Source organism: Pyxicephalus adspersus, chromosome Z (assembly GCF_032062135.1).
Source record: "Pyxicephalus adspersus chromosome Z, UCB_Pads_2.0, whole genome shotgun sequence".
In the NCBI taxonomy this organism is placed as follows: domain Eukaryota; kingdom Metazoa; phylum Chordata; class Amphibia; order Anura; family Pyxicephalidae; genus Pyxicephalus; species Pyxicephalus adspersus.
This window is the reverse complement of record NC_092871.1, coordinates 890379-910318: the sequence shown is the minus strand read 5'-3', so window position 1 is coordinate 910318 and position 19940 is coordinate 890379. Positions and strand designations below refer to the sequence as shown.

The 19940-nt window shown below is 44.8% G+C and overlaps 1 protein-coding gene across 4 annotated transcripts in view; it reads left to right on the top strand.

Annotated features, from left to right (window-relative positions):
• The window catches only part of HDX (highly divergent homeobox), a 34264-nt gene that overhangs the window by 13384 nt on the left and 940 nt on the right, over positions 1–19940 (top strand). For all 4 annotated transcript variants that reach the window (XM_072429586.1, XM_072429588.1, XM_072429587.1 and 1 more), the window contains 4 exons: positions 9500–9646; positions 12079–12280; positions 15593–15675; positions 16195–16275. In XM_072429586.1, the coding sequence (XP_072285687.1) occupies positions 9500–9646; positions 12079–12280; positions 15593–15675; positions 16195–16275 (513 nt within the window). The remainder of the gene's footprint in view (positions 1–9499; positions 9647–12078; positions 12281–15592; positions 15676–16194; positions 16276–19940) is intronic.

Here is a 19940-nt window from a genome sequence, read left to right as displayed (position 1 = left end):
CCCTGATAACATTGGTGTGAGTAAAAAAATCTCCCGCCGTTCCCGCAGCCGCAAAAGACATTCGGATAGAATTGGCTGCTCATTACAACGAGGGTCTAAGTGAAATTTCAGGGATCGGAAATGAGATTATGTCTCACTGAGGTCACATGACTCACACGACACGCAGTTTGGTCAGACGTCATGCAGGGTCGGCTTTCTAGATCAGTGTTTCCCACGGGGGGGGGGGGGGGGTGGTGCTAGGGGTTTCATAAGCAATTTGCACCTCTCAGGTCAGACTAAGTGACCCCAATGATCTTTTTGGCTATCTGTAAGGGTGACATTCTTCCAGCCATGACCAGCAATGTAATTCTTCCCACTGACTAGCACACTAATGTACTGTGATCTGTGGGTATTATTGTCAGGGGTTCTGGAGAGCTGAAAGTTTTTCTAAAGGTTCCCCAATGTTATAAAGGTCAGGAAACAGCGCTCTAGACTGAGATGTTGACTCATAGATCAAACAAATCTTCATGTCAATGCAATTCTTGTCTGATACAGAATATTGCACAGTATTTATAGCGCTGACATATTACGCAGCGCTGTACACAGTCCATAGTCATGTTATGCTTCAAAGGAGCTCACAATCTAATGTCCCCCATAGTCATATGTCTTTAATACAGTCTAAGGTCAATTTTAGGGGGAAGCCAATTAACCTATCCGCATGTTTTTGGAATGTGGGAGGAAACCGGACACAAACACAGGGAGAACCTGCAAACTCCATGCAGATAGTGTCCTGGACGAGATACAAACCTGGGAGCCAGCACTGCAAAGGCCAGAATGCTAACACCACTGACCCGCCGTGCTGCCCAAAGGCTACAATGTTGCAGTCTGACCACTGATCAGTGTGATAATTTGGGGAGAAGTGACTTAGGAAATGTTTCCTCCTGCCTGCAGCAGACCGATGGTATCATTTCAGCCTAGACACAGTCACTGACTGATTTTACCACTCAAAGAAAAAAAACAGTTAACATTGGACTGAGTAGCTCCATTCATTATCCTTCCATTGACTGTCTGTAGGAAGTGGCAGCATTGCCATGTGGTTTTCTGAACACAGGAGCAGTTTGGCACCTCTGCCGCCTCTATAGACATGAATGGGAAATGCCTAAAAAGCCTGGTGTAATCCTTAATAATGAACAGCTTTTGCAGACATAAGAGGCACAATCGTTCTCACAGGTGCAGACGTTATATAGACAGAGATAACATTTTCATGTTGCATTGTTTGCACGCTGGTTATGATTTGTTGGTGCTGTCAGTGGGCTCAGTTTAGGCCGTTGTGAGGCTGTGACATTGGGGGGTTCAGTTTGAAATGTCTGACAAATGTTTCATGAATATCGAGCTTTGAACTGCTCTCAGGTTGGGCTCTGAGGATGGCGGATGCTGCCAATGCTTTGATGTGCAGGGATCTGGGGGAGCCGGTGTGTGGGGAACCCCTGCAGTCCTCTCTGTGATTTCAGCTTAGTGTAATGAGACATTTGTGATCAGAACCGCCGGCTCACCCCAACCAGGCGGCTGAGCAAAGCAACTGCTAAACTGTCTCAGGAAATAGATAAAGGAAAAATGGTTTCCTGTGTCCACGGCCGGTAACTGTGCAACAATTCCACACGCTGATACTGCAAGCTACTCTATTGGATGTTTCTCACAAACACAAAGTTCCTTATCTGAATCATTTTATCATTTTCTCTCTCTGTATTTTTAATATTACACAGTATTTATAAAACGCTAACATAATACGCAGCGCTGTACAAAGTCCATAGTCATGTCACTAGCTGTCCCTCAAAGGAGCTCACAATCTAATGTCCCTACCATAATCAAATGACATTAGTATGGGACAATTTTAGGGGGAAGCCAATTAACCTAACTGCATGTTTTTGGGACGTGGGAGGAAACCTACACAAACACCGGGAGAACCTGCAAACTCCATGCAGATAGAGTCCTGGCCGAGATTCCAACCTGGGACCCAGCGGTGCAAAGGTCAGAGTGCTAACCACTGAGCCACCAAATAAGTTGTGCTATAAACATAAGTTCACCAAGCACCAGGAGCAATATTCTAATGTGGGGTCCCTTATATTCAGGGATTGCAGAGTCCATGTTTTTGGAATCCTTCACATCATCATTGAAATGAATCCATGATACAAATCTCCCAATTTACTACATCTCAAAGTTTTGGTCTGAGATCTGGTGACCGGCCTACCATGTGTGTGTCTCAGCAGAGATTCATCAGACCAGGTTACATTTTTCCAGTTTTTGTCATCCGGCACTCACTTTCATTTCTTGGTTGTCAGGACTTCAATGTAATCTTCTGCTGTTCCCTTTTCTTCTCAAGGTTGCAGGTTGTACATTCTGGTTTGCTGCTTACCATATGGTGCTCAACCCAGATTTTTTTTTTAGCTAGGTGGGAAGAAATTGTAAAAGCACCCAAAAACAATCAGGTAGTTACTGAAAAGTGCCGGGTGGTGCGCCCAGCTAAAAGGGGCCGGGGAGTGCAGTGCCATAGTTGTACAAAATGATTACATGAGTTCTCATAGACTGTCCATCAGCTCCAACCAGTCTGCCCAATCTTATCATCAGCACAGTGATTCTATTCACAGAGCCGCCACTCACTGGAGTATTTTTTGTACCAATATTTTTCCCCCCACAGTGACATGAACCTGAAACAAGAATCCTGGTGAACAAAAAGTTCATTTTGCCTCCTTTCTGGTGTTTGATGAACCTCTTTGAAGCTCCTGCCTAGAGATGGTAAATAGGATGCATAAAATTCAACAAAAATTACACCAACTTGAAACTGAGCCAATTAACTGCTATACAGAACTTGTAGACGTTGATTGGCTAATTTTCAAGTAATTGAATTTGCATAAAATGTACATGTAGTTTGCAAAAATATTTACATATATATTTTTTGCATCTCCTTGATCATCTCTACTCCTGATCTGTATGTACATTTATGCATTGTGCTGCTGCCATATAATTGGCTGATATGATAATAAATCAATAAATTGGTGTTTCTAGTAAAGTGCTGGGTGAGTGTATAAAAATGGAAATAAATATAATGACAAGACAGAACGTAATTTAATGAGGGCCTCATCTGCTCTATTGTGCTTACAGGAAACAATTATTATTATTATTGCACAGTACTTATATAGCGCCGACATATTCCCCAGAGCATTACACAGTCTATAGTCATGTCACTAGTTGTCTCTCAAAGGAGCTCACAATCTAATGTCCCTACCTCATGGGAAGCCAATTATTGTAACTGCATGTTTTTTGGGATGGGGGAGGAAACGAAAACACGGGGAGAACCTGCAAACTCCATGCAGATAGTGTCCTGGCCGAGATTTGAACCTGGGATCCAGCGCTGCAAAGGCCGGAGTGCTAACCTCAGTTAATGTTGCAAAAAAAAAAAAACAAAACACCAAAAAATAGATGGATTGAAAAAGTAAGCAAGAAGGAAGATAACACAAAGCAAATTAGAAATTCAGTTATTTAAAGTAAACCCCAACAATGAGCCTATCTCAGTTGCTTGCCTTTGTATAATATATACCATTGATAATGTCCAACCATATAGCCTTTGATCCTGGTAAAAATTCTGAGCTGTCCTGTGCACACTTCCTGTGTTGTGTTAGGGAATCTAATCAATCCATCCAATTCTTATTGAGGACTACAGAACAAGTGGTCCCTATGTTAAAGGGATAAAGACGAGGGAAGGATTCAATATTTTAGCAATAGACATCCAGGCAGGGCTGACACTGATGACTTACCAAAAGTATTTTGTGTTATTGGCCCCCAACAGGACATCAGGCATTTCCCAGTATTTTTCTGTGCATGTAAGGTCTTTATTGAGATCCCTGCATTTATCTATTTTTCATGACATACACAGAGGTGCATTTTGTACAATTTGCATCATAGAGAGGAAAATTGTTTTAACCAATCTTATGAATAAACCTAACAAGGAATAAAAAAATGCAGGAATGATGTGTTTTTAGCGGACTGATCCTTTAACATCTCAGCTCCATTTCAGCCCATCGTGTTCAATAGTCTCTCTGCGTTCAGCCTACAAGTGGATTTGTGTAGACGCCGCCTGGCTGAGTCCAGGAAACGGTGCGAGTTAATGACTTCTATTCATGTGTTGCTGATCCGTGTAAATAACGGTGAGCTTTTAAAAGAGGAAAGAAAATAGTTAGGCGGGAGGCAAAACATTGATTATCCAGATTAGCAGCGGCTGAAGAATAGCGTGTTACCTTCTCATTATACCGCATTTCAATCCTGTGCAAAACAGCATAGTATTCACGCTGGTATGGCATATTATAAGGGAACAATCAGCCATAATCTCTTATGCCTGGCACGCGAGGGCCCCGCGTTGAGTGTGCGGCCCGGCCTGCAGTGTACAAATCTGCTCCCCGTCTGTGTTCTGTATAGGATGTCATTTACAATGCCTGTGCCATACATGACTCTGTTCAGATACATTGCCACTGGTAAGGATGTAAAGTGCCTGTCGGACAACCCAATGGCATGCTGACTAGGATGGCATTATATACCTTAGGGTTAGGGAAGCTCCAAAAGGCAGGCAGGGGAGCTAGAACAGAACCTGGCCTGCTCAGGGTATTTCCATGATGGTTAGATACGTCAGTGCCAAGGCAATGGGTAGAATCCTGGAGCACCACCGGCAGGAGAAGGCACTGGACTTGGAAATGTGTATTTAAAGGTTAGGTGGTATTCTTTCAAAGGGTTATTGAAATCTTCATCAGCCAAGTGTTACTTTCTGGTTTACGTTGCCAGGTCTCCATTTTTTTACCCCTGAATATAAATTTGCTTTTCATCCCCTACCTATAGCCTCCCCTTTATCCCAAGGCATAAGCCCACATTCACCCTCTAGTTTATATTCTCCACCCATGTATTTTCCTTTCACCCACCACCCATAAACCATCTTTATTCCAATTTCTACCCATAGCCATAGCCAAAGTCTCTTTGATGCCCTACTCATACACCTAAACTTCATCCAATGCTTTCTACTAATAACTCCATTTATTAGTTAACCTTTTATTTCCTATCCATAGACGCGTCTCTCATCCCTTGCACATGGACTCTATTTTCATTCTCCATCTAAAAACCCACCTTTTATTTATGCCTATGGAACCAAACCTTATCCACTGTCTATAGATCTGCCTTTCCTATCCCAGCTATATACTCAACTTTCATCATTTACCCATAGACCTTATACTCCATTTATAGACCTACTTTTCATCCTCTGAGCATAGACCAATCAATCATACTCCATCCATAGATATGTCATTCATACTCCACCCATAAAGTCACCTTGTATTCCCTGACTATAGACCCACCAATCATACTCCATACATAGACCCACCAATCATACTCCACCCATAGACCCACCTTTATTTTCTGACTATAGCCCCATCTATTATATGTCACCCATAGACCTAACATTCATTTCACAGCCATAGACTTACCTTTTCTTCCTCCATCATTTAGCTGTTTTCATTCTTCATCTATAAACCCCCCATACCTTTCCTGCTCCATCCATGGTCATGCCTTTCACTTCCTGCCCACATGTCAGCCTTTCATCCTTCACCCATGGATCTGCGTTTTTTATCCCATCCCTATACTCAACTTTCATCCTTCATCCATTGACCCTCCATTCCTATCCCACCCTTCCACTCCCCCCTCATACCCCCTGGCGATAGACTCACCAATCATTTTTAATCCATAGACCTTCCATTTATTCCCTGACCCACCTGTCATATATTATCCATAAATCTATAATTCATACCCCACCCACAGACCTTCCATTCATTCCCTCAGCATAGACCAACCTATCATACTTTATCCATAGACATTCCATTCATTCCCCACCTATTGACCAACCTATCATACTTTATCCATAGACCTTCCATTCATTCCCTCAGCATAGACCAACCTATCATACTTTATCCATAGACCTTCCATTCATTCCACCAACCTATCATACTTTATCCATAGACCTTCCATTCATTCCCTCAGCATAGACCAACCTATCATACTTTATCCATAGACCTTCCATTCATTCCCCACCTATCGACCAACCTATTATACTTTATCCATATAACTTCCATTCATTCCCTCACCATAGACCAAGCTATCATACTATCCATAGTCCTTCCATTCATTCCCCATATATTGACCAACCTATTATACTTTATCCATAGACCTTCCATTCATTCCCTCACCATAGACCAAGCTATCATACTTTATCCATAGTCCTTCCATTCATTCCCCATCTATTGACCAACCTATCATACTTTATCCATAATCCTTCCATTGATTCCCTCACCATAAACCAACCTATCATACTTTATCCATAGACCTTCCGTCCATTCCCTCACCATAGACCAGCCTATCATACTTTATCCATAGTCCTTCCATTCATTCCCCACCTATTGACGAACCTATCATATTTTATCCATAGACCTTCCATTCATTCTCCACCAATAGATTTACCTTTTATTCCCCACGCCTAGGGCTGCCTTTCATCCTTTCTCCAAAACCCTCTTTTATTTCATACTTCCCTTCCGCATCCATGGATCTGCCTTCTACGTATCCATATATCATCCTTTCATCTTCTACCCATGGATCTGCTTTTCATCCTTTACCCAGAGATCTTTCATCCTCCAAACACAGACCCCTCTTTTATCTGTTGCTTTCCATCCTATATCTGCAGATCATTCTTTCACATCCTGCCCATAGCCCGATCATTCATTATTTGTGAAGCTGTTCTTCATACTGCTTTTATAATTCCACCTTTTACTGCCATGACCATGGACATACCTTTCATCCCCACTCACAACCCACCTTTATCTAACCCTCACCACCTCAAATCCACAGATCACCGACCCTTATATCCCTACCCCCATATTTTACCCACTTTCTAATAGAGCCACCTTTCTCTGACCTAATTCTTCCACCCATGGGCATGTCTTCCCCAGTTACCTCTTGTTCCTCCGTGATAAGGCCAATACTAGGGCTGCCCTAACAGTTCATTCTCATGTTTTTTCATGGAGCACAAGCATTTAATAATTGGATCATTTAAAGGGACTGCTGTCCTTCTTTGGGGACTTTAGGCCAGAATCTTGGTGCTGCAATGATGTTCCCCAAATACCAGCAGCATTGCACTGGTTAAATCAGCACAGCAAAAAATATAAAATGATTTATGATTCAAGTCCTCCGTTAATCCCTTCAGCTTGGGCTTGGTTTTCATTTCCATATTCCCCTTTGAAGAATCTCCCCATAGCTTTCCTAATGTGTGAACTCTGCCTGGGAATGGAGGTTTATTCCCCAACGCCCTCCAATATTTCTGCTGTTTTAGGAGTAAACTCTTGTTTAATAAACCCTTAGGATTTAATGAATATTCCCCAAATGGAGAGCGGATCAGAAATTGAGGATCATCAGTGTGTCTGCAGCAGACGCATTTATTGAGGTCTTTAAAATATTTCTACATAGTGCACTGGAACTGCAGCGCCCCAAAAAAAGGTTCATCAGGGGAGCAGCTCACTGAGATCCACCAATGGGTTGCACACAAAATGTGAGGCGGCACACCGACCTTATTGGTAGGTAGCATCGAAGACCCTCACAAAACACAGGTGAAACGTGTCCGAGATGGATCAGGTGGAGCATTGCTGGTGGTCCATAAAGGTTTTATGTGGCACCCGCGGCTGGAGTGCGGCATTGAACCTTTGAAGCGGTGAGCAGCTCACTGAGATCCACCAATGGGTTGCACACAAAATGTGAGGCGGCACACCGGCCTTATTGGTAGGTAGCATCGAAGACCCTCACAAAACAGGTGAAATTAAGAAGAGGATCAGGTGGAGCATTGCTGGTCATCCATAAAGGTTTTATGTGGAGTGTGGCATTGAACCTTTGAGGCAGTGGTGAGGAATAATATAAATTAGGAAGATATTGGGGCTTAACTTACCTAAAAGAGCAACTCCAGGCAACAACTAAATAAAACAAAAAAACACACAGGATAATTGTTTACTTAGCTGATTTCAGTTCTGTTCAGTAGTTCTTGAGATTCTAATACCCTGGCAGACCGTATAGCCTGATTGCTAAAGCTCACTTTTCTTGGCTACGCCAGACGCAATACAATATGGTCAGAAACCTCCCCATCCTGTAATAGGAGCAGCAGCTGACTGATGAGGTGCTCCTTCCTTCCTAGAAGACTCTTCATCTATATTTCTATTTAACTTTATTTAGGCTTTCCCCCATTACTTTCTCACCTCCCCTCCTTTTTATTCGCAGTGGTAGTCACCAATAATGAGTATTTCTCCTTTAATACCCTCTACTACCCTCCCCAATATTACAGGGGATCAGTCCCCCCCTTACTTCCCTTGCCCCCCATAGTCATAGCAGTAGGGAAGCATTAATACACATACAGGTGTCTGGCCCACTTCTGTCTGGCCACCCTCGGTGCTAATAGTGGGGTCACTAACAGGGCCATGTGAGTAAATATTGCTGTGTATTATCAGTGCTTGCCCCTGCACCGCTCATCCTATGGAGCACTCTGGAATCGGGGCAATCTATAGGGGGATAGGAGGTGGGAAGACCTCATATGACATTTTTCAGGGATATATGGGGCTACTGTAAAATATATGGTAACTGGGTTAAATGTGCACCTTGTATATATGTCTATAGGCTGCTTCCTCTGATATGGACTACAGATCACCTGCTCATAACATAGGTGGGAGATGTTTTGTAGTCCACAGAGTAAAATTACCACTGCCTGGGATTTCAGCAGCAAAATGGTGTAATTGTTACCCATGTTAGGGGTTGTGGTTTTGCTTTCTTCTACCCCAGAGCTGTAAAAGGCTGAACTGCATGAACCACACGTTTTTTTATCATTTTTAATTATGAAATAACTTGCTATGTTCTGGCTCGGAGTTCCCTCCTAGAGGAATCTGCACACATCACGCAGAACTGAGATCGGTGTCCAGCGGCTCAGATCAAGCACAGAACTGCGTGATGTCAGTGGGATTCTTGTTCTCACATCTCTGTGCTGCGTTTTGGAATGCCAGGTGTGCATTTTAATGAGATCTGCGGCCGTGTAATATTGATCACTCATCTGACTCTGTATCATGAGAAAAATATGAGGCCTCTCACTGCCTGCAGATCTTACCTGGCCACTGTGCCGATTGGATAATCACCATCCAGAATGAGCAATCAGTCCATGAACACCGAAATTCCCAATATGCAGAATTGTTAGAAATGACAGCCAGGCAACCAGCATTTGTTACAAGGTGAGGTCAGGAACGACATCCTCCATGTTTCTAGCAGGAGCTTACCTCCAAAATGTTCAATGGCGTTGGTCAGATACATTGTCATTGGTATCTCTGACAGAACCCGTGGTGGGGCGGAGTGTGGGGTATCAATGTCATGAATGGGGATCCCCTAAATATCTCTCTTTGTGTCTGAGCAGCTCCAGGATCGAACTCAGTTCAGTGACCATGACCTGGCCACCCTGAAGAAGTATTGGGACAACGGCATGACCAGCCTGGGCTCCGTGTGTCGGGAGAAGATAGAGGCCGTGGCCACAGAGCTGAACGTGGACTGCGAGATAGTGAGGGTAAGGAGGACACACAATGGCGGAGGGTGTGGGGGAATATGGGAATAGGGGCAAAGAAAGCCGTTGTGGGGGGTGAAAACTAAGGAAAGGGTTGGATAATTGGGGTGAGGGAGATATGGGAATAGGGGCAAAAAAACCCATTGTGGGGGGTGGGAACTTAGGGAGGGGGAGTTGAGGAAATGGAGAGAATTTGGGAGTTTGGTTGGATTGAGAATTAGGGGGCCGAAGTTGGGTAATTATCTTTTTGTTGTACTGGTTTTCTTTTTAGAAAATGGGGGTATTAAAGGGAAGGCGGGGGAGAAGGCTTGGAAATTGAGAAAGGTACCAAACATTGGAGTAACTGGGGCGGATGTATGGAAAATTGAGTAGGAAGGGTCGGGGAACCACTTTTTCCTGATAATGGTTTTCTTTATAGGTAAATGGGGGAACTGGGTCACCATGCTGCCCTTTTACATATACAGTAGCGATGTACAAAAATAACAAATTAATCATCCCAAAACACAAAGCTAGGTCATTAAAAGGTGAAAGATAGAAGTCAGCGGTGGGTCCTTTATCAGTTCCATAAATCGTGACTTTGTTTATTTTTCCTTATTTTAAATTCAATTTTTCCTAGGAAATCTCCAGTCTTCGGTTCGGTTATAATTTAATCTTTAAATTCCCTATGATTGATGGAAGATTGTTATAAGAAGGTCTTTTTGCTACATTTGATTGAAGCAGCAATTGTGCATTCATTTTCTATGATATAAAGTGAATGTATAGCACCAGAATTCTTCCTAGAAATGATTTAAAGCCAAGTGGGCAGAAGCTGTAGATGGGTGGCAGCCTCTGTATTGTTACCCGACTCTTCAGTAACTACCCAAAAACAGCCGGGTGGTTACCAAAAAGTGCTGGGTGGTGCGCCCAGATAAAAGTGGCCGGGGGCATCACTGAAATAAATAATTTGCACTGTCCATAATATTTTAAATGTTTTACCTGGACCAGGGAAGGGTTAATGGGGCACCTGCTATAGCAGAGACTGCTGCGCAGCGATTGTAAAACAGATTTGCAGGCCGCCAGCTGCTCTGGCAGACGCATGAATTCCACAGGCAGCCCTTTAAAATTGCATCAGGCGCAGCGCCTGACGAGAGGCCTGAAATAGATCTCAGCTCTTCTATAATAAATAGCCGCACTGCAATCCACTTACTCATTCTGTCTGTGCAGCTAAATATAAACGCAGACCCCAGGTGAGAATTCCGCCATCCATGGAGGGGGAGAGGCATCCATACTATCCGGGAAAATATTGGCTAGCATTGTATTTCTCTGCATCGTCCACTGCTGGGCGGCCACTATTCTCTTTATTTCTAGGAGGCGAAAATAGTATTTTGTGCACTTAGAATCCTCTGCTGTGTGCTAACCAGTCAATTACTGGCTGGCAGGTGGCCCTGGGGCAGATGCATTGCCCACAGCTATTTCTCACAACTAAAAGCCACATGTGGTTCTAATGGTGGCTTGTGAGGCAATGCTTCCTTAGCACTCTACATATTTTAATGCACCATGCAAGGAGTGTGTCAATGTCACATAAATACTTGTTACCACTCACAGAGATCACATTACTTCCACCAGAAAAAGCTTTCATCTGCTTGTGAAGGACAGAGCCATCTTTTTCAGATTTTTTTTAGGGTTTAGCATTGTTACTCCTGGTAGCTGTGCTGTATATACCATTGCCTGACAGCGTTCAGCCCCTCAATTTTTGATTTGAGATATCTTTACAAGAGGAGAAAACATTTCTCTCTGCCTGCAGCAGACTGACGACATCTTCATAGCTATGGCAAAGTTACTAACCAGAGCTTAGGAATTTCTTTTGTATATGCTTTTGCTGTATATTGCTTGTATTTCTTTGCTGTATATGACATGCCCAGAATGTATTGACATTAGCTTCCCCTCCCAGTGTAGTAAATCGGATTTACCATGCAAAGGTTGTGGACTGGATCCATTTTTATTCTGTGATGGGCAGGACCCCAATTCATTCTGCTGAGTAGTACAATGACCCCTCACTAGTCCACGTTTATGAACCCAGCCTCACCAATGCGTCCTTGTTACTCAGGCCTCATTCTGCTCCTTCGGGTAGAATAGAAATAAATCAAAAGGGCAAAGGGAACCAATTTGGTTCAGTTGCTGAGGAATCCAGTATGGGAATTACAATTGGTTTTCTAGTGGAGTAAATTTTGAGTGGCCACCATAGCAAGGCGGCGGGTTCTTCTCTCTCCCTGCAAAATATTTTATGGAGAATGTAATAAGTAATGAGGGAACTTCTCTTAATTACAGGGATGAGGACACAGCTAGAACTGTATTGGGAGATCTGATTGGTGCCACTGAACCCATTCTTCAGACCACCATACCGGGAATATTATTTTTGGTTTACTGAATTACATCGCTTCTCTCTTTTTTTGCAGACATGGATCGGGAACCGGCGGAGAAAATATCGGCTAATGGGGATTGAAGTCCCACCTCCGAGGGGAGGTCCAGCAACCTTCCCGGAGCACCAGGACTCCTCCTCCTCTATGACACCTACAGAAGACCCCATAGCCGGGGTGGTGGAAGAGAACGATCGGCATGATGAGGTCTCTATTTGTCTCTCTGAGGAAAGTTCACAAGGTATGAAGTACAAATACCTAACTTCCGTCTGGGGGTTATTGGTTTAGGGGGACACTTTCGTAGGTTCTTCATTGTGTCATGTGACTACTGCCCGCAAAAGGCTGGCACTGACCGCCATCTTGGTCAAGTCTCTGCCCATTATTTCTGGCCTGGCAGCAGTTTCTTGTACCATTTCCTTGGACTATGGAAGCAGTGCCCATGTCTCCTGGTATATAGTTTGGCGATCAGACATAGCAAGGCCGCAGTCTCCAGCACTTTAATGCATCCCATACTTGAAATTGTCTGTATGAGGTGCAGCCCTTCAGGTATAGGGGAAGCTGTGAGCTCCTGGGGGCAATTATGTGGTTGCCCTGGGCATTGTCCTACCTTGCACCCTCCAAGCTCTGTCCTTGGTTGGCACTGGTTGGTTATGGCTCACTCTTTCCTCCGTCTCTCTTCTCGTCTCTCGGCTCGGTAACAATAATCTTGTTTCTTACACATTTAAGGGTTATGTTTGTATTCAGGATTTGTCAGCTCTCAGAACTGCAGATAAATTGTTTCTTGGTAATTGCAGTGAAAACATAATTATAACCAGTCAGTTTCCTGAACTTCAGGCTAACAGCAGAGTCGTCTTCATTTCACAAGAATGAAGAAAACAGAATGATTTGTTCAAAGATAAACTCCAATTTAATATGACATGAAAACACAAGGAGAGAGAAAACAATGGCATGCCATATGAGATGACCTCGCCGATGTGGATTATCTTTCCTTCCATTTAATGATGTGTGATTCCTAGGCTGCTATCAGACACCATTACCAAGGACAGATTACACATTTACTACCTGCACAAAATATTCTTTATCAATGCAACTGTGAATGTAAATGCCAATTACAAAATATAGAATATAACAAAATGCAGTCAGACCTTCTGTAAATGATGTAGGAGAATAACATTGTGCTGCAACACCATAATGCACCGCAGTGACAGAAGCATGGCCGCCAGTGGGGCCAGATAAACTTAGAGCTGAGGAAGTCATTCAACCATCTTCTATATAGTGTGGAGCTTTACATATTATTATTATTAAACAGGATTTATATAGCGCCAACATATTACGCAGCGCTGTACATTAATTAGTGGTATTATTTTTATATTGTGTATCATCCTTGCTGTGTCCAGACTGACCATGAGGTTACATAGTAGGTCAGGTTGAAAAAAGACATAAGTCCATCAAGTTCACCCACTAGGGAAATAAACATATCCCTATTTAATGTACAGCGCTGCGTAATATGTTGGCGCTATATAAATCTTGTTTATTATTAATAATAATATTAATATTAATAATATCCGAGATATAAATCCTTATGGACATAGCTGATCCTGAGGAAGGCCCGGGTAAAAAATTCCTTCCCGATTCCATGAGGCAATGTTCCCTGGATCAGCAGTCTGTTATCTTTACTTCACTAATATACTGTTACTTGTGGATATTATTGAAGGGGTTCTATAAAAAACCAGATAAACAGATTGGGCCCTTGTGATGTGAATGTTGGGAACCCCTCATAATGAGCACAGCAGGTGTACAGACCCAGGAATTCAGCCCAGGGATGGCAGGGACCCCTCATATTGGGTACAGACCCAGGAAATATCAATTCTGCCTGAGATGGTCCCATCAGAATCCTACACATTGAGGGACTACAATCCCCAGCATGCCTTGGCAGCCGGTATGGCTGAGTACCATTTGGCAGGAGAATATTGAGCAGCAGCTGCGCTTTGCAGTAATAATGAATTAATCTTTAGAAATAGTTGCAGGTGTGGCGCAGTGCCAGCAGTTGGCACCTCTCCTTTACACCGGTGAACAGAATGTGATGGTGAATGAAATGTTCTCATTGGCACGACACGCGGCTGTAACTACGCCATGACAATTATTGAGGGAGATCAGCAGGTTGGAGGATCAATTATTCGGTGATAATTAAAACTCAGCGTCTCCCTCCACCTTCCTAAATACCGAAATTATTTGTAAGTCAGATCCCAGCGGCTCCGGCTCCACCCTGGTCCAAATTCCGGCACCGAGGCAGCCAATGGGCTCGGAGTAACAGAGAGCTGGCTGCAGGTAGGGAACAACGGGAGCAGCAAACAAAAGTGCAGAACATAATAAATAATTGGGGGGGGGGGGACACCGCATTCCACGAGCATGAGACGGGGGACACCGCATTCCATAGGGTAAGGGGGGGGGGGGACACAACATTTCATGAGGGTAAGAGTGGGGGGCACTGCATTCCATAGAGGTGAGGGAGGGGGGACACTTCATTCCATGAGGATGGGAGGGGGGACACTGCATTCCATAGGGGTGGAGGGGGGGGGGCACCACATCCCATGGGGGTGAGAGGGAAAACACTGCATTCCATGAGGATAAGTGGGAGGGATACCACATTCAATGAGGATGATAGGGGGGGACAATGCATTCCATGGGGGTGAGAGGGGGGGGACACTGCATTCCATGAGGATGAGAGGGGAGGACACCGGATTCCATAGGGGTGAAAGTGGGGGAGACACTGCATTCCATAGGGGTAAGGGGGAGGACACTGCATTCCATAGGGGTGAGAGGGGGGGACACCGCATTCTATAGGGGTGAGGGGGGGGGACACCGCATTCCATAGGGGTGAGGCGGGGGACACTGCATTCCATAGGGGTGAAAAGGGGGGACACCCTATTCCATGGAGATGAGGGAGGGGGCGCTGCATTCCATGGAGGTGAAGGAGGGGACACCCCTTTCTATAGGGTTGAGGAGGGTGGCATCACGTTCCATGGGGGCAGGGGTACTCCATGAGGATAATTGTTTTTTTTTACCCCTGAAATCTGACTCATAAATCCCCAACAATAAACGTATTTTTGGCTCCTCTCTCTGTTAATTATAAAACCTGTTGATCCTGACATTAATTCGGTAAGCTAATAACTTCCTGTGCTGTACTCCTATCAGTTCCATTGTTCTTCGTTCTCTATAAGGAGCACAGAACACCTCCCCCACTTGCCATAAAGAAGAGGAAAGTGGGCGATGATCTTTGTTACTAAACCTGAAGGGCCCAGGGTGACAACGCTGCTCAGAGTACGGTGAGTGTTGCCACCTTAGGACAGGAAGTGTGTTTCTGGCAGGTTGCTGTGTTGTCACCCGGGCTCACTGTTTTCATCACACCCAGAGAAATGCCATGCCGGTGTCACTGGAGTGCATGAACACAGGAAGTGGCTGCTAATAAAAAACCTGCCAGGGGTATTACACTACCCAGAAAAACCCAGCTGGAGTTCCACTTTAACATCAATATGTCTTTTTAACTTTGCAGCAGATGAAGCGCTGGACGCCGGGCGCAGTGACGATGTGGTGGTGAAAGAAGACAGCACAGACAGCCTCCCCGTGCACAACGTGGTACGTACAGGGGGAGCTTAATATAAAATGATGGGGTTATACTTTAATAGGAAATGTCCCCAAATGATATTTTACGGGGTCACCAGAATTCTTCTTTCTGTCTTCCTGAATGTTATCACAATGCTATTATATGAAGACTACAGAACATCCTCCTTGTATAATATGAGGGGGGAGGTGTTGTATAGTCCTGACCTAGGGTGACCACACTGCTCTTGCATACCAGCCAGTGAGGGAGGGTTGTCTTCCTTACAGAGGAAGTGTGTTACTGGCAGGATCATCAGTTATAAATAAAACAAATGCAGCCAGCACATATATAAGGATGGGGAAGATATTTTTGTTTTGGGTTTAGTTGCTCTGGGCAGGGGCCCTCTTTATGTCAGTGCTCTGACGGGTTCACTTTTAGTAACTGCTGCAATAAATGCCCCCTGTATATTTCTGGTGACCACTCTGTGACAGGTACTCTTTCCTCTCACTGTGTCTGTGATAACATTTATAAACATTTCTGATTCTCCATCACAGAAGGTGGAAGCCCCGGAGGAAGTCGGTGACACCGTCAGCAAGCTGGACGCCGAGCAGATGCGCTCCCTGCTGGATTATAAGGTGATTAATAGAGGAGCCTGAAATATAAACTGTCTGTGTTGCTGCAGATCAGCTGCATTCTCACCTCCATCCTGTGGCTGTCCTGTGCAGCTCTGAATGTGATTGGTGAGACCACCACTCCGACAGTTCTTATTGCAGAAGCTTTAATCGGTCATTCTGTGCTCTGATTGTCTGTTTTATGTCTCATGACTATGGGGGCGGCTAAGCGTTACCACAGTGGAGAGGCCTCAGGCTGCATTCACACGCATGTTTTTCCATGCGTTGTCTTATTGTCATTTCATGGCGGAGATTCCATGGTAAAGACATAAAAGTCCCTCCATGTATTCAGCACACAGAATGCGCAGGACCTCCATGCATTGTGCTGCAGCCAATGAAAAGTCATCCATGCACTGCGGTGTTACTGCATGCTGGATATACGCTGCGTTGTGCGGATGTGTGCATGCCCTTCCAACCCCCACCACTGGGGGCACTTGACATTTGTAGTCCATAGAAGGCAACAGTCCCAGACCACCTGCTGATTGTGCCAATAACACAGTTATATTGTAATAAATTCAAGCTGGGGTGCAGACCTGTGGACCCCACATTTCTATAGAAGGACCCCATTTTTGGTGTGTGCTGCAGCTTATTGGCCTGCAGGTGGCGCTTTATTTGTACAGGGAGGAAATATGTTCTGTAGCCCTGGCCTAGGGCCACCCACTGTGGCCCTATAATATGATTCATGGCAGGATCACCAGGTGAAGGGTAAAAGGCAGCCGCTGCATCTGAAGACATGGAAGGTGCAAACATTCTGCCAATCACCATTGTTCCTGATTGCACCCAATCAGAGTCTTCCTTTCATTTTTCTAGGGCAGGTATGGCTATGAACCGGAAGATGTGATTGGCTGTCATGAGATTCTTTCAGCTGGGAATAATGAGGACGTTTTTGCTGTCGCCCCAGATTTGGGTTTTGGTTTATTAATAGCGGAGCATTAATATTTCAGCTGAACTCCGCCATCACCTGCGTCTCACCGGGAGGCGGATTATAAAGTACTCGCCGCCGCATTATTGCTGACCAGGCTTAACCCTTTCTGCGCTGAGCCAACAGCTGATCAAATGATTTACCACCTGACTGCAATCAGCTGATAGGGAATACGCTGCAGGGAGTCACCCCCTTCAAGGTGTCTCTGCCCCACCCCCTCCTCCATGGGAAATCACTCCTACTTCATTCCTTGTATTTGCCTGCCTGATTGCTATTAAAGTGGACCTGTCATATTAGAAATGTGAATCCCACCTTTGATGTCCTCCTTCATACTAATTGGCTGGTATGCCGATCTATGCAAAGGGGGTGGAAAGCCTGGCCATTGGATTTCATCAGGAAGCAGCTACAGCCTGTGTAGAAAAGCCTGAGCCCTGCCAGCATGCTGCAGAGAAGGACCTTTCCTCTCTGTGTGGAAGCAGCGATCTCTCTGAAGAGGTCCAGCCCCTGATGAGCCAGAGTTGGAACTGAATACTCAGCAGGGAGCGTGGACTATGCAGATTGAAGTCTGGCTCAGCGGGGGAATGTTGGACCTCTGCAGAGAGACCATCATGCTGCCCGGGGTCAGGAGGTTGCCAATGACAAGACTTTGTAGCCCTTTGGTTCTGATTCTCCTGGAATGGATTTCAGGGATTCAATTGATTCATTTAATCTTTCAGATGAATCTCTGACATCTTTTCATCCAGTTTCTATATCGCAGGTTGGCACGCAGCGGGGAGAGGGGGGTTTCATTTAATTCTCAGGCCGGCTCCGGGACAGTAGCTGATTTAATTTCATCCTAATGGCAGTTCAGGGAGAATCTGTTTTCATTCCCTGGTAAATGAATTCCAGCAGATGCCATGGCAACCAACCATCGGGGGGATTTCTGCCGCCAAGCCGATGGTTGGTGTGCAGAGTGGCGCGGTGGGCGCGGGTGGTGAAATGTGAGTCATGCCATGCTGCCTTGTCAGTGGTGACAGCCGGCAGGTAATTCCAGATAACAGATCCGTCCAATCAGGACAGGAAATGTGCAAAAAGAGGCCCTGTCACCAACAAACAATGGCAGGTAAAATCATTACCATGGAGGAGGAAGCCCCTCCTCCTATGTCATAGCCCCTCCTCCTATGGGAGTGTCTGATTACTGCTTGTGCTGGCCCAGCTCCTTTGCTCCTCCCCTCACTTCCCTGTATAACCATATATCAAGATGTTTAGGGGAATACTATAGAACAACAGCTCCGAGTCTGCTGGGGCAGCTGACATCACATCCACCATGGTGGTATACAGTACATGGGCATATATTATTATGGGATTTAATGTACAGCGCTGCGTAATATGTTGGCGCTATATATATTCTGTTTATTATTATTAATAATAATAATAATAATAATAATAATAACAATATTAATAATGGGATGATTGCAAAGGATCTCTTTAAAAATAATCAGCATGCACAGCTAGTGTGGTTTCCATTTTTGTGTCACTCTCTCACCATCCACCCCAATCTGCTCATCCTGTCCTGTGTCCCATCCTGCTGTGATGTCATCTATAACATGATGTATTGCACACAGAGGGGCCCAATAGAGCCAATTTTTTGGGTTTTGCCAAAATTGTAGCAAAAATTGGGACATTACACCAACATTTCCCATCCTGGCGGGGGGGGGTTGGTACTGTGGGGTATTTGAGGCTTTGATGGACATTGGCCAATGAAAGTGTGTGCATGTATGTGATTTGTGCTATGACATCATCTGTCACATGACCACTATCTCCGGTAAGCTCTGGCAGCCATCTTTGAAAAGGGCAGAGCTGGTCCCACTCATCTGTATGAGGCAGCAAATCATTGCAATAATATCCGATGAACCGTAATAAAAGAAAACGATTATTCATCTAAAAAAAAATATTAAACATTCACTCTGCTAATCTTCAGGTACCCAGAATTCCTCCGATGGTTGGGACAGGTTAATTTCTGGGTGAATATTGGTCTCTGCATTATTCACATCATCTCTGCTTTGGAGGAATCAGTTTTTGCTTTGTCTTCTTAGTGAAAATGTTTTAATCCAAATCTGCTGGGAAATATATTCTAATCTTTTCCATGTGATGTAAGTTATCACCCAACATTCATTGGCATTTCACTGTTATCTAAAAACATGCACCTGAAAGATTCACCTTCAGTGAATGGCAGATTCACTTCTTTATAAATACACCTCAATGTGTTAGAAGAGGCTACAAATACAAAGTGTCAGCCGATGATGATGATAAATATTAGGGATAAATGTTTCCATGGCCAGTTTTCAGTATGACAGATGTGAGAGGGCACAGAATTTGTTGGGGAGTGCAGCTGCAGTGATGCTTGGAGGGGACGCTGCGGTGATGTTGGGAGGTGACGCTGGGTGGTGAGGCTGCGGTGATGTTGGAAGGTGATGCTGCGGTGATGCTGGGTGGTGAGGCTGCGGTGATGTTGGGAGGTGATGCTGCGGTGATGTTGGGAGGTGATGCTGGGTGGTGAGGCTGCGGTGATGTTGGAAGGTGATGCTGCGGTGATGCTGGGCGGTGACGCTGCGGTGATGTTGGAAGGTGACGCTGCGGTGATGCTGGGCGGTGACGCTGCGGTGATGTTGGGAGGTGATGCTGCGGTGATGCTGGGCGGTGACGCTGCGGTGATGTTGGGAGGTGA